The 15,037-nt window shown below is 42.8% G+C and overlaps 2 protein-coding genes across 4 annotated transcripts; both read left to right on the forward strand.

The window, feature by feature from the left end:
* Positions 1 to 767: 767 nt before the first annotated feature.
* On the forward strand, positions 768 to 8,430 carry LOC110843611. Of its 3 annotated transcripts, none has more exons than XM_035858720.1 (9): positions 768 to 1,851; positions 1,920 to 2,244; positions 2,709 to 2,853; positions 2,975 to 3,754; positions 3,858 to 4,281; positions 4,378 to 6,690; positions 6,798 to 6,969; positions 7,068 to 7,211; positions 7,328 to 8,428. In XM_035858720.1, the coding sequence occupies exons 1-9, from the start codon at positions 1,580 to 1,582 to the stop codon at positions 7,598 to 7,600; spliced, it is 4,848 nt and encodes a 1,615-aa protein (XP_035714613.1). In that variant the 5' UTR covers positions 768 to 1,579; the 3' UTR covers positions 7,601 to 8,428. The 3 variants fall into 3 exon arrangements, with proteins under 3 accessions (XP_035714613.1, XP_035714615.1, XP_035714620.1); XM_035858722.1 differs by having other exon boundaries at positions 769 to 1,851; positions 3,155 to 3,754; positions 7,328 to 8,427; XM_035858727.1 differs by lacking the exons at positions 768 to 1,851; positions 1,920 to 2,244 and having other exon boundaries at positions 2,731 to 2,853; positions 2,920 to 3,754; positions 7,328 to 8,430.
* A 149-nt stretch (positions 8,431 to 8,579) lies between these two features.
* LOC110843617 (mucin-5AC) lies at positions 8,580 to 15,012 on the forward strand. Its single transcript, XM_022089602.1, has 3 exons — positions 8,580 to 8,808; positions 8,867 to 13,747; positions 13,856 to 15,012. Exons 1-3 carry the CDS (start codon positions 8,580 to 8,582, stop codon positions 15,010 to 15,012), a joined length of 6,267 nt encoding a protein of 2,088 aa, XP_021945294.1.
* Positions 15,013 to 15,037: the final 25 nt, after the last annotated feature.

Below are 15,037 nucleotides of genomic sequence, written 5' to 3' on the forward strand. Positions count from 1 at the left end.
ATCCGAAACACTCTGCCAAGTCCACCATGGAATACTTCAAGAAAAAAAAATTCCGAAGCTAGAATGGCCTCCCCAATCTCCAGACTTGAATCCCATTGAGCATCTGTGCGACCACATTGAAAGAGAAATAAGAAAACAATCTTTTTCAGGAATTCCGGGCCTTAAATCCAGAATTCGTGAAGTTTGGGAAACCATTTCTGAAGATGTGACCAAGAATTTGGTAAACTCAATGACTCGACGCCTTGAAGCCGTCCTTAAAGCGAACGGAGGCCCAACCAAATATTAAAAATTAATTGTTATAACATTCCTTATAAATTACAGTTTTTTTTGTATGTTTTCTCTGACTGGACGTTGACTTTTGTCCATCCAATTGTTTTCATTTTGAATTAAAATACATCTCTGGCCTAAAATAAATTTTTTAGCGGAAAACTAATAATGTGCTATGAAATTACGTTAAATTTGTGAGAATTTGATATATCAATGATGAAAATTGGTTCAGTAGTTCAGTGACAATTTGAAAATGAAATTGACGCGACTATGTGGACGTAGACATCTGTCCGACACTGTACTCCCTTTTAATATTTAAATGCATTTGACACATTCACAATGTTGAATTTCAACGTAGTTTTTCCTCTCTCACATGGAGGAATTAGGGAGAATTCCTTTTTTTGTGAAATACAAGAGCACGAGTCCTTGACTGACTGATACCTGGAGAAAGTCGTGTCTTATTTTTGCCGAGTTCTACATTCCAAGAGTGGTTCGTGGCGTGGCTCACGGTCAATACTCATGGTTGTCGATCAAACTTTCAAACTTCACTGGAAAAGTTTCCTACTGTCTAATTCAGCAAATAATACGAAGGCATTTCAATGTTGGCGATATGTATATCTTGGATGAGTCGATCCAGTATTTGGGCAGTTGGATCGTATAACAGTTCTTCCTTTGCATACATACATATGTACATATACACACATTATGTACTTGCATATGCGCTTATTTCCTCGTCATTCGCTCGTTGGCTCGCAAAATACGAATAGCCAATGAACCATCAATTTACTCAAAATACATTGTAGGGCTGATAGTGTAGTCATATGCAGTAAAGGAATTTCAATCCAAAGTAATGTTGAGCAGAAATTGCTTTCACTCTTTCCCACTGCTGCTTTCACCTCAATAACAAATTCCATCAGCTACCCGTCGTCCTGTGTCATGATATATGATAACTGCTTTAGCAAAAGCATGGGAAGCGCATTTGACGCTCGATGGAACGGACACATTATTATTATATTATTATCGAGAAAGAGAGTGAGACAAGAAACCCAAGGTTTTGCAGGGAAACAGACTTGTCCTCAGTTGTAACGTCGCCTTTTTGTCGCAAAGTTATCATTTTGTACGCGTGGTGGTAGCAATACTCATTTTTTATATAAATATCATTAATTACAGTTTGAATAATGACTAAATTATTTAATTTTATTGTTTTACATTTAAGTTAACAATTGTACAAAGTAATATTTTGTATAATTAACCTTATTTAATAGATACATTATCAGAGCTTTCACAAAATACCACTAGTTCAAAAATAGAGATGAGTAGGCCACCAACATTCGTGGAATGTTCTGTTTGTGGTCGTGAATTTGGTTCAAAAAGTATAATAATTCATGAACCCCAGTGCCTTCAAAAGCTGAGACGTACCGAGATCAAGGACAACGAGCCAATAAACGGAAGAAAGAGACGGAAGAAGAAAACGTCACCAAGAAGCCAAGAACCTCACACATCCGCTATAGAAACCAGTAGCGCGTTGAAAAATAACTTGGTCACGCTACCAAAAATCCAAAATAACTTTATAATTTATCCCAGGTAAAAAACTCTCAAAAAATTAGCATTGCTTACTTTTTGCAAAATTTCAAATTCTACATTCTCTGAAGAACCACGACACAAAGACCAACGACAGTCACCTTAGATCGTCCACGAGTTCTAAATCCAGAGTACCGACACTATGACATGTCACTAACGCGGATTGACTTTACATCGTCGCCAACACTGCCAGGAATGGACGATAATCACAATAACACCAATAGCAGAAGTTCACAGATCGATACCACCACGAATCGATCGCCATTTATTCTTCCAGTGATGAATGTGGCCCAGACCCCTGGCAGTACCACTGCCACCGATTCTTACAGTCCAACGTGGCGACGTAGTCAACACACCATGTACAAAACTGATGGACCTCATGGTGCACCCATCAAGGTGATCAATTACATGTTTCATTCAATATTTGCTTAATGCGCTAGGATCATCAAACCCAGTTTAACACATATCATTGCTAAACTTTGCATTCATTCACATGCATATTTCATCCCATTTCATTCTGAACTTTTATTTTTCTAAAAACACAAGAAAAAATAATTTCTCAATCAGTCGGTGCATTATGACTTGTTATTAATTAATTCCGAAATCTAGAAATTATCACAAAATATTGAGAATTTATAAAAATTATATTTTGGCTCGACTTTACATTAAAAGTTAAATATATGGAATATTATGTAATAGCACTCAACAAAGTACGGCTAGCCCTATAAGCTTTTATTATGGTCACTGGGACGAATGACAGCTCATGTTCATTTTTTTATCCATTGTCCCACAAAATCGATGAACTTCTCACCATCAGTATGTGATTTCCTTTTCTTTCTTTCATGGACTTCCCAAAACAGCCACTTCCATCGTCAGGAATTTTGCACACTACAAGTATAACGGACGCGTTACTGGGAGAACCTCTTAATCGTTCAACGCCACCCATCATGCACATGGGTCACGGTCTTGGTCCGGAATCGCCCCCTCTCTACTCTAGACAAACAGGTAAATAAGTCCCAGTTTGATAACACGTTTTTGTACATATGGTGAACAGATAATGTAGTTAATTAGTTAGTTGTGGTGTGGTGCGAATATCTGGTCTGCTTCTTGTTAAAATGTGATGCAGCCTTCTGTGATTGTGATTGTGGTGATCACCTCTGTGTTCCAAAAATGAACCTTCTACAAACCTTGCAAACCTGTTGTTTTCGTGTTGAGATTGAATCTCAGATCACAAACTCGATTCCTCCTGACCAACCGAATAACCTTTTTTACCCTTCCTGTTGTTGTCGGTGTTTCTCCTGCCCAGATAATAAAGTGACTCCTTCATCCGTTGACAAAATCCCTCCTGGAGACCTCCCATTCCTTCCTTCCTCCTCCGACTCCTTGCACACAGCCGCCGAGAAAGAAGGAGGGTCAGTAGAACATGAACCAAATTCCAAACTCGCCAATATCCATAGGACTCAGTCTTCTCGGCCACACAAGGACGAACTTCTGACTGCCACCACTTCCACAACCAACTCCTCGGTAGAACAATTTGATGAGGCGCAACATAAAATAGACACCTCTGAGCAAAATTGTGGAAAGCATTATGACTTTCATTGGCAAGAGGATAGCGAACCGCAGGTTGTTCACGAAGAAAGTACGGGATTGAGATTGGACAAGGGCCAAGGATTGAACTGCGATAATCCTGTTTCGTGGGACGATGGAAAATATGATGTCACAAATAAAGAGCCAGAAAAGAAAATATCCCAGTGTGCAGATTTGAAGAACAGCGTGTCTGTGATTTACTTTAATCAAACGAACAAACCCAATGAACTCGATGCCACTGGATCAGAGTCTGAAACATCTTTGTCTGATGATGATGATGATTTCACGGAAATGGAGTTGGGACGACCCAAATCTCTAAGTAAGTTGTTGACTAATTTCTCATATAGATTGGTTATTATATACATCGTCGTATATCTATGAAGACCAATATATAAATATGTTTCCATTATGTACACTACTAGTCATTCGTGAAATTAACGAGGATGGAGAAGCTCTCAACGAAACTGAGACAGTGACCGCAAACGACAAGGACAACGCATCGAATTTTCCAATAAATGTAACCGATACATCCGCCCCACAAGACACTCAGGTAACTGGAGTAATTACTCCAGTAATTCATGGGGTCACGACAGTTTTCAACAACCTGGTCGGCTGCTTCTTCACTGGGGACAAGGTTCTTGAGCCCACTAATGTCAATATCAATGCCAATGTAGACGAGAATCGCACAGTCAAAGACTTGGAACAGAAAAATATCACAATTCCTGAAAAAGTTGATAGTCTGCCCATGAACATCATAACCGAAACGGCTGACAACGCCCCTCATCTTTTACGTGGTTCAGAGAAAGTCGAGTCGAATATTATTTCAGTCGAGAAGCTAAAATCAGGGTATAGATACTAAAAATTATTACAATCATACATTACTGTGTAAAGACGTCTATGCATTTTATGTGGTCGTTAATTTTGCTAATTGTCAATTTATAGACATAAAAGCATAACGTTCAATTTGGAGCCTAGAATCTGTCATTATCAATCCGAGGATAATGAAGACATAGAAATTGCTAAGGCAGACGTGGACAAGCCCAACAACAACGCGTCTATTATCAGTGCGACGGAAATTAAAACTTTGCCATCTGAAGTGCAGATCAAATCCATCTCACCAAAAAGTAGTTCTTGTTGCATTAATGTCAACCAAGTGGTTTCAAGTTGTACACTGCTACGCAATAAGTCAAAGATACAGACTGTCAACAAAAAACTCGAAACTTGTGAATCTGAGACTACTGAACGACATCCTTTAAGTTCGCTGATGCTTGAAAACACTCCACCACAAAACCAAGAGCAAAGGAGTTCAACAGATTACGAAGGAGGCGAAGGGAGCATGGGTTCCAGTTTTGGAAATGACACTGAACTTGAGTACTCCAGCTCAACTGAGACGGTTGTTGACGCTTTGGAAGCTAATGGAATGACGCTACTAAACCAATCTCCAGTCGAAATCGAAACCAAAGTGGAATTTGGGGGGCCACCGCTTGAAAATATTTCCAAGAATTCTTTGGAGAAAGTGAGCATATGTTTGAACCAGCATCGATGGGACAGAGACCAGCCAAATGTTTTATTCGGCGAGGCGCGAGAACCCCACAGAAAATCCATAAACACTAAAACAACTAAAGCACCTCAAGGGGAAGGTTTCAATTTGCATGATGGTGTTTCCGTATGGGAGGGGGCACAAATTAATAATTCTGATGACGATGAGAATGACTTGGAATTAGACCCAATACCACAATCACAACACAGACAACAACAACTACATTCAAGAGCTGAAGCATTTGTTCGAAATTTCGCCCAGTTTGAATCCGGCTCCATTGCAAACAACAATAACTTAATGAACCCTCGTGCAAGATCTTCGGACGCCCAACCAATTTTAGTGCAACAAGCCTTGAACATCAATCCGGCTCTAATCAAGCCTAAGCCAACCAAGAAGAAAAAGAAACAAGGGCAACACGAAAAAAAAGTCAATCAACTTCTTCACTCTTTGGTACGTTTACATGATCTCCATTCTAGCAAAGAATTCGAGGTGGCGTATACTGTCGCTCTATCTCACGCACTGATGGATGCCAACACTGACCGTCCTCGTACGTCTCCCGCTGCTCCCACTTCGACACCGTACGAGAATGACCCGCCTAATTTGTTCACTCCTTGGCCTAAACCGTCATCCACAGTTCGACCACGAACTGCTATTGAAAGTCCACTTCAGACCCCATCGGAAGCAAGTATGCAAGAGTCTGAGTTGTCATCTTCCGAATGGGAACGTTACCAGTACGATAACTACATGTCCACACAGCTTCCTCCATTCTATATGAACTCGAGAAACCAATTTGTTCCACATTCAACTGCTCCAAAGAGAAGGAAATCGTCATATGAGAAGAAACAGAAGGGGAGATCTTTAGGTTCTCAACAGGCTGCTGCAGAGCGTCTCGCTAAGCCAAAATGGGTTACCGCAGCTTACGCCTCAAGTGAAATTAATCTTAGTCGCTCGAATTCTGCTGCCTCAAATTACTCGACAAAAAGTTTCACCAAGTCTCAGCCCAAGCTGCATCATCGACCTGAATGCAAAAGTGCTATAATGGGTACACAAACGCCTAGTGTTCAACAACGTCTGCTGACACCCACAAAATTTAGGCGTCATGTTAATAGTACGGTTGAACAGACACAGAAAAAAATCATCCAGTCAGCAAAGTCGGGATTACTCCCTTTGGTTCAAAGACCAAAGATTGAAGTAGAAACGCAGACATTTAAGAAAGTTTCCAAACAAGAAAAAACCAAGAAGGGGAAAATGTTTGTTCCTAAAAGTAAAGAGATTTCAGTATCCTCGGACGAAGGTCAAAGGAGTACTTCCGCTCAAGTTCGTCCAGAATCGCGACGAATAAAGAATGCAGTGGAGAAATATGTTGCGAGCTCAGATAGGAACGAAAAGTTGAAACCACATGCATCTGAATCCTGGGAGGATAAGTACTTTTCCACCAGCGTTTCCCAAAGTCAACTAAAGCTAAAAAAGGTGAAAGTGACCACATCCCAAGAGGCAGACCATATTGATCTCTCCTACCGAATTAAACCTACTTCATCCGCGCGAAATACTCGTTACGAGGTGTCCACACCAACAGAACACGGTCTTCCAAACACCCAAGAAAAGTGCGACCAGGACCAAAAAAGCTATATTGAATTTTCAAACATTGCCCTGATTATTCCAAAAACACCGTCAGTGGGCAAGGATTACATTGATTTAAACATTGTCGTTCGGAGGTAATTTGTTTTAAAAAAAAATTTAGTTGTTAAATTTGCTTGGAACCTTCAATCTAAATGCCTATCGGATAAATACTTGTGCCTGCAAAAATAACTCCAATTTACAGAAAGGCTGGTGACGGGACATTTCCTCATTTGGTAGACGTCGTGTCTGAAATAAGTCCGGACAACTTTTACCTCATCATCGACGAGAGCGAAGAGTTTGTCTCTGGTGAGAGTCAACTGCTCGATGAAGGATCGGCCGAACAGCATGAAGTCGACAAGTCCCTGACCCCTGAGGTTGACCAACAGACGATACAAGGACATTTCAGAGAATTTAAAAGAAACTACCGCGTTAAAAATTATAACTCATTTTTCCATTTTTGAATTGCCTTTAGAGACCTTATGATTTCCTTATTTCCTTGTCTTCCCCTCTGTTGGAACAAACCGAAAAGAGATTCCAAGTCAGAAATTTTGGGAAGATTCCTATCGAAAACTTGCAAAATCTTGTGAAAAATAACTCCATTCCAACCTTTCAGCCCGTGAGTACAAGAATATGTACATTCTATACAAAATGCAATAACTATGAACTCCCCATTTAAATTGCACAAAAGTTTAAAATTGGTTTTAGTACATTTCTGTTTACTCTTCTTCACAGGAAACTATGACGGAGAAGGAGAATGTCACATTTCTTCGGAATGAAGTAAATTACAGACAGCGTGGTCGCAGTCGGAGTCTGTCACGCTCGAAGGTATTAAAGCAAATTAGGAGTCTGAAATCGGTGGATATGGACACGCTGGGGCTAACTTGCTTGGCGACAGAAGATCTGAAGCAGTCTCCCAGCCAAGAAATTATAAATGCCAACTACGATGACGACGAAGAAGGAGAAACGGACGATAAGGTTGACCAATTGATGGCTCAGCTTTTGTGAAAGAAAAAATTGCACATTGTAATATGCAATATGCTTCCATTTCAAATTCAAATGGCTTGCAAAATTTATTGTACTACTGGAATGAGTTTCCTACATTTTTGTATGTAATTAAATTTGAAGTAGACTTGCAAAACTTGCATATAACCTTATTGACATTTTCTGCAATGATTTCTACATATTCCAAACGCGAGTATATGAACATACACTTGAGCACAATTAAGAAATACAACTTAAATTTTAGGACAAAAAGATACTATCAATTATTGGTAAGAGGGGATCATATTTCGAGGCATTATCCATCTACATATTTATGTAGCTGCATGATAGGGTTTAATATACGCTAGTTAGCCACTTATTAGCCAATTTTACAACATATCTCTGTAGTCAGACCAAGGTAATTGTAGTTATGTACATACATATGGCTCTGTCGCTACCTTAAACATGCCTGTAGATACGTGTAATTTGACACTCACTTATTCATCGTAAGACCTCATTAAACCTTACGGTTGTCTAGCAACTTTGGACATAAGTATTACCAAAACAATACACTAATGAAAACTAAAAATACTTTATACGTGTTGTATGCCGGGTTTAATGCCTGAAGTTAGCAAAATTGCGAGTACTCTAAATTCGAAATCTTTATGCAAAATTTGAAATATATTCGACTTTGAAAACAATTAAAATCATGGGGAATACTCACGTTGGATTTTACAAAATATCGTATGTTGCAGATCGTAATTTGATACTAATATGTAAATGAATCTGCATATGAATGGGAGTGTGCCATGATTTTTATATTTTACGCTACAGTGGGGAGGACATCAATGAGCAACAATCATCGCCCTGTGATAATCTATCATCTTATAGAGCGAGGAGGGCTTACGTTAACCAGTCATCAACTTGCGACAACTCGATAACCCCCAGCACCAAAACGATTGGGTTTGCATACGATTGTAATAACAATATATTAAGCAGACGGATGGCCAGGTTTCGAGATTCGAGGTTCAATACCGGGGGTACATGCTCTTGGGGAGGATATGCTCCTGAATTGGTCTGTTTCGGACACAGTGCAGCAGGTGAACCTCCCATGAGCTCTGGAGAAAGTCAGCGAGTGAATTCTGGGGAATGTCAGCCTTCTATGAGCTTTTCAGCAGACCTGCCCTCCGTGAACACTACCTCTAGTCAGGCTCTTATGAACTCTGCAGAAGGTAAGTCCCCCATGAACCCCTTGTGGAGAAAGTCAGCCTCCTATGACCTTTTCCGCAGGTCGACCTCATATGGAAAATAACGAAGGTCAACCTCCCATGAGCTCCGGAGAAAGTCAGCCTCCTATGACCTTTTCCACAGGTCGGCCTCATATGGAAACTACAGAAAGTCAACCTCCCATGAGCTCCGGAGAAGGTCAGCCTCCTATGACCTTTTCCGCAGGTCGGCCTCATATGGAAACTACACAAGGTCAACCTCCCATGAGGTCCGGAGAAAGTCAGCCTCATATGACCTTTTCCGCAGGTCGGCCTCATATGGAAACTACACAAGGTCAACCTCCCATGAGGTCCGGAGAAAGTCAGCCTCATATGACCTTTTCCGCAGGTCGACCTGATATAGAAAATAACGAAGGGCAACCTCCCATGAACACAAGTGAGCCTTCCAATAACATTGCAGCAAGTCAGCCCTCAATCATCTTATCAGCAGACAAGCCTCTGATGAACACTGCCGTCGCAAGTCAGCCTTTAAAGAACACTACTGCAGATCAGCCTCCTATGAACTCTGCAGAAGCTCAGCCACCCATGAACTCTGGAGGAAGTCCGTCACCTGTGAACTCTACGGCAGGTCAACCTAACATGTCCACTACGACGGGTCAGCCTCCCATGAACAGAAAAACTTTGACTGGAAGCAGTCGAACGTCGCGACAAATTAAGTCGAAATATGGACAAGCTAATAATGAATCTCCAAATTCTGCTGGTAGAGGGATTGGGCTTGTCAATCTATCAAATTCATCAGCGAAATTTCCAAGTCGTGCCAAAGAAAATGTAGGAATATCAAATTCAGATAATGCACTCAGAATTATAAATGATAGTAATGTCATCCCACAACCCACTCAGTCACAGCACACGACAAACCAATTTTATGGGAATGTTGCACCCAGAAAGTCGAACACAAACTCCAGTAAACGACAACTATCACTAAAGAACTTAATCGCAGGACCATTGGGCAGTGACAGCAATGTGCAAAGACCCGGAAGATATTCAACTGGTAGTAATAACACCAGTCAGGCTAAAATTGAAAGAATTGATCTCCCACCTGTAAAAAGACAAAGTGTCAAAACTATTAGGAATTCTGCAGCAGGTCAGCCTCCCTTGAATAACAGAGCAAGTCAGCCACGTACGACCTATTTAGCAGGCCAGCCTTCAATTAACTCTGCAACACGTCAACCCTCTACGACGTTTTCAAACGGTCAGCCTACCTTCAACGCTACGACAGATGAACATTCAATGACCTTGTCAGCCGATCAGCCTAATGTGAACTCTGCAAATGGTCAACCTCCCACGAACACGACAGCAGATCAGCCTTCCACACCTACGACGACAGGTCAGCCTCCAACGACTACGACGACAGGCCAGCCTCCAACGACTACGACGACAGGTCAGCCTCCCACAACCACGACGACAGGTCAGCCACCCATCATCCCGACGACAGGTCAGCCATCAACGACTAAGACGACAGGTCAGCCTCCCACAACCACGACGACAGGTCAGCCACCCATCATCCCGACGACAGGTCAGCCACCAACGACTACGACGACAGGTCAGCCATCAACGACTAAGACGACAGGTCAGCCTCTCACAAACGTGACAGCAAGTCAGGTTTCGACGAACACGACATTAATTCAGCCACCCATGCTAGCGACTGCAGGTCAGCCACCCATCATCACAATGGCAGGTCAGCCTACAACGACTACGACGACAGGTCAGCCACCCATCATCACAACGGCAGGTCAGCCACCCTTGACAATGACGGCAGGTCAACCACCTATGATCACGACTGCAAGTCAGCCACCCTTGACAATGACGGCAGGTCAGCCACCCATCATCACAATGGCAGGTCAGCCTACAACCACTACGACGACAGGTCAGCCATCCATCATCACAACGGCAGGTCAGCCTCCAGCGACAATGACGACAGGTCAGCCTCCAACGACTACGACGACGGGCCAGCCACCAACGACTACAACGACAGGTCAGCCTCCCACAAACGTGACGGCAAGTCAGGTTTCGACGAACACGGCATTAATTCAGGCACCCAAGCTAGCGACGGCAAGTCCACCACCCACGACCACTGCAGCAGGTCAACCACCTATGATCACGACTGCAAGTCAGCCACCCTTGACAATGACGGCAGGTCAGCCACCAATGACAATGACGGCAGGTCAGCCAACCATCATCACAACGGCAGGTCAGCGTCCAACGACTACGACGACAGGTCAGCCTCCAACGACCACGACGACAGGTCAGCCACGCGTCATCACAACGACAGGTCAGCCACCCATCATCACAACGACAGGTCAGCCACCCATCATCACAACGACAGGTCAGCCACCCATCATCACGACGACAGGTCAGCCTCCAACGACTATGATGACAGATCAGCCACCCATGACAATGACGGCAGGTCAGCCACCCATGACAATGACGGCAGGTCAGCCACCCATGACAATGACGGCAGGTCAGCCTCCAACGACTATGACGACAGATCAGCCACCCATTACAATGACGGCAGGTCAGCCACCCATGACAATGACGGCAGGTCAGCCTCCAACGACTATGACGACAGGTCAGCCACCTATGATAGCGACGGCAGGTCAAGCTACTTTGAAAACTACGGCAGATGAGCGTTCAATGACCTTGTCAGCCAATCAGCCAAATGTGACCTCTGCAACAGGTCAACCTCCCACCAGCACTACATCAAGCCATCCTTCCATGAACACTGAAATAAGTCAACCTTCAATGATCTTATCGGCCGATCAGCCAAATGTAAGTTCTGCAACAGGTCAACCTCCCATGAACCCTGCTGTAATTCAGGCACCCAGGATCACGACGGCAGGGCAACCTCATAAAAACACTACACAAGGTCTGCCCTCCATGACCTTTTCAGCCAGTCAGCCAACTGTGAACTCTACAGCAGGTCAGACTACAATGAAGAGTATTGCAGGTCAGCCACTCACGACGGGAGGGGAGACTTCTTTTAATATTGCGGCAGACCAACCTCCCAAGACCGCCGCAACAAGTCAGCCCTCTGCAACCTATTCCGCAGGCCGGCCTCGTATGAACTCTACCGCAAGTCAGCCTAGTATGAAAAAGAAAACTTCAATTGGTAGCAGCCGGACGTTAGGACAAAGTAAAGCGAAACACGAACAAGTTAAAAAAGCGTCTCCAAATCCTGCGGGAAGAGGGATTACGCGTGGAAATTTATCAAATTCATCAGCTAAATATCCAAGTCGAGAAATGTCCAGCAATGTTTTTTTGCATACTTCTTCGATTGTGAGCAAAAGCGCAGGACAGAGTTCTGAATTGCGAAAAAACGGAAATGAAGGAAAATCAGATTCGGACAATGCATTCAGAAATACAAATAATGTCATCCTCCCTTCGTCTCCAGCAGGCAATATCGATGACAGTAATGTCGCTCAACTTTCTCTGCCAAACAATACAACAAACCAGTTTTTGGGGACTCGCACTGTTGCAACGAGAAAGTCGATCGCAAACTCCACTAATACTGTACGACAACAATCTATAAAGAACTTATTCGCAGGACCAGGAGGAAGTGATAGCAATGTGCAAAGACCAAGAGGGTATCAAGCTGGCAGTAATAACATGGATCAGGCAAAAGGACCCAACGTTGGAGGAAAATTTTCAGGTCGTAATATTAAAATGCCAGACAAATTTCAATCTAACAATACTACGGGACAAGCGACATCTCATGAAAAAAGTTTCGGAGGAAGAGGAGGAGGAGTTGATTTGTCACTCAAAAAAAGCCAAAGTGTCAAAACCATTAGGAATCAGCAATTTGTTACTTCTTTGCCTTCAGAAAATGCTTCCCCAAACGCATCAGAGTCCAAGTCGGGGCGAGGTTCTCAACTACCACCTCGTACACCGTTTCAGTACTACAGCCTTCCTTATCAATCCGAAACAAAGCATCCCAAGGACAACTTTCGACCCATTCCATCATCAGCAACTACTCCCCACTACAACTCTCAAAGTGATGCTAATTCGGGTCCGATAACACCTAGAAACATAAAGATTTCTACCCCATCCAGCAACAAACTTCCAAATACGAATAAATATTCCCTGCCTCCGAGGAGTATGTCAGCGGTTAACGGTTCAAATCGTCACCAGTATCCCAACGTATTGGACGATCAACTGTTTTACCAATCCATGGTAATCGCAGCAGCTGCAGCACAAGAGAGTGGCTTGTCGTCAAATCGATCCCTGAGACCGCAGTTTAGACCTAGCAATACTGGAGGATCACAGTCTTATGCAGAAAATGACAACCTCTCTGATTTTATTTTTTATGGAAAGTCAAAAACCTCCAATGAAAATGTCCGATCCAAGAGTGCCAATTATAAAGAAAGTAGTTGTGTAAGAAGATCATCACCATCCTCACTCTATAAAGAACGGTATCACACATATTTGGAAAATATTCGCGCACAGTTTCCTAATCAAGTAGATGTAAATGATAATCCCATTTCCATAAACCCATTTCCACATGAATTCCACAACACTTGTCAGCAGAATTCATGTGATCTAAATGACCTCAGATCAGAATTTGAAGCTTTTGTAAACTCGGAAGAACGAGGATTGAGGAGTTTTGCGCCACCCCTCCTACCACCAGGGAACACTCGATGTCCATTAAAGGCTGAAAGGGGGCTTGTTGGTAATTGTCACATTGCGTCTCCAGTTTGTTCTTCCGTATCCTCGTGTTCAAGTAATTGTTACGAAGATGACCTGTGTCAAGAATCAGAGTCATGCGACAGTACCAGAAGCAGTATTTCTTGCAACAACCAAATGAATCCCTGCCACAATGTCTGTTGTTACAATCTTGACAGCAACAAATCGCCTAATCCGGTGACTCTGCCGATTCCTAATCTTGATGGTGACCTGAAAAAGGGAAATTGCCCGGAAACCATTCATAAAGTTCGATTAACCATGTCAAATACGGTGGATGAGAACAATAATAGTGATTCCGCTTAAAATCAATCAGAGGTTGAGCATGCCTCAAGGTTAACCGACGACACTGAAACAGATTTACCGACAATTCAACATTTATCCGACTTGAGCCCAGCTTTGAATCAATTCCGATGGTTTCCAGAAGCAGAATTTGCTGAATCCAACACAACTCTAGACACTGTCATGAGTAATACTGGTCATAGGAGAGAAGATAAAAATGTATCGAATCGTGCCTGGCATAACCTGCAACAATCAAAATCCAAAGCATTCAACTCATCAGGGAATGTGTCAGCCTTGTCTGACTTGGATGAATCAAATCTCAGTTCTGGGACGTCTTCATCTCAAAGTTTTTCCACAATCCGAAATGTCAATAATAACAAGGCTAATAGTGCTATCACTCGAATTTCCCCAAATGAGACTGCATATGACGCTGAAGATGAAGATGAGTCAAAAACTCCGGCTCCAATGATCCCCAGGTCACTCCAATCTGGAATTCCCACAACGCCACCTACAGACGAGCACCATCCAAATCATGCGGAACAAAAATATGCAATTCCAGAACCACTCTTGGATAGAACCATATTGTGCTCACTGACTGAATACCACAGCCCTCTCATTAATTACCTTCGCGGAATACAAAGAGATACTCAACCCTCAAGTCAACCCAACCAGCATGAAAATTCTCGGGAAGAAGGATCATTATTTCAAGGACACGATAGAAATCTAATTCTTTTTTCATCCTCGTCGTCATCATCCATAACGATTGGGAACACGGATGGTCATGGTCATGAAATCACAAACGAGAACAAAGAAAAACGACAGAACCCCCTTTCATTTAACGCTGCAGAGTATTTGGAAGGCTTGCTCTCCACGGCGATTGCTGATGAGACGCAGGTTGACCCCACTACTAGACGAACCCCTTTGGGAGAAGAAATGCTCAGCATTGGAGATGCTGCTAATGAGAAGGAGGTCTTCGTCTCGACGATCCTCCTGCCCAGTATCCTGCCCGTCACCCAGTCGTCCTCTGGTCTCTGTCCTCAAGAAGACAACAAACAGCAACGGCTCAAAATTCAACAGTTCAGAACTCCGCAGTGTCCATTTCGACGTGCCTTTTCCTCCTGCTCAATATGCAAGCATTGTAATTCATTCTCTAATACTTTGAATAGTCAACGAAGTCAAAATAAATACTAATTTCATAATTTCATCCTTTTGAGCA

Source organism: Folsomia candida, unplaced genomic scaffold (assembly GCF_002217175.1).
Source record: "Folsomia candida strain VU population unplaced genomic scaffold, ASM221717v1 Fcan01_Sc001, whole genome shotgun sequence".
NCBI lineage: Eukaryota > Metazoa > Arthropoda > Collembola > Entomobryomorpha > Isotomidae > Folsomia > Folsomia candida.

Bases quoted from the DNA above. Each gene is read 5' to 3' on its own strand.
- LOC110843611 (XM_035858720.1), top strand. From the start codon at position 1,580: ATGAGTAGGCCACCAACATTCGTGGAATGTTCTGTTTGTGGTCGTGAA. The intron at 1,852-1,919 runs GTAAAAAACTCT...CATTCTCTGAAG, and splicing joins AACTTTATAATTTATCCCAG to AACCACGACACAAAGACCAA. The intron at 2,854-2,974 runs GTAAATAAGTCC...AATGTGATGCAG, and splicing joins TCTCTACTCTAGACAAACAG to CCTTCTGTGATTGTGATTGT.
- LOC110843617 (XM_022089602.1), top strand. From the start codon at position 8,580: ATGGCCAGGTTTCGAGATTCGAGGTTCAATACCGGGGGTACATGCTCT. The intron at 8,809-8,866 runs GTAAGTCCCCCA...CCTTTTCCGCAG, and splicing joins TCTTATGAACTCTGCAGAAG to GTCGACCTCATATGGAAAAT. The intron at 13,748-13,855 runs GTGACCTGAAAA...AAAATCAATCAG, and splicing joins GCCGATTCCTAATCTTGATG to AGGTTGAGCATGCCTCAAGG.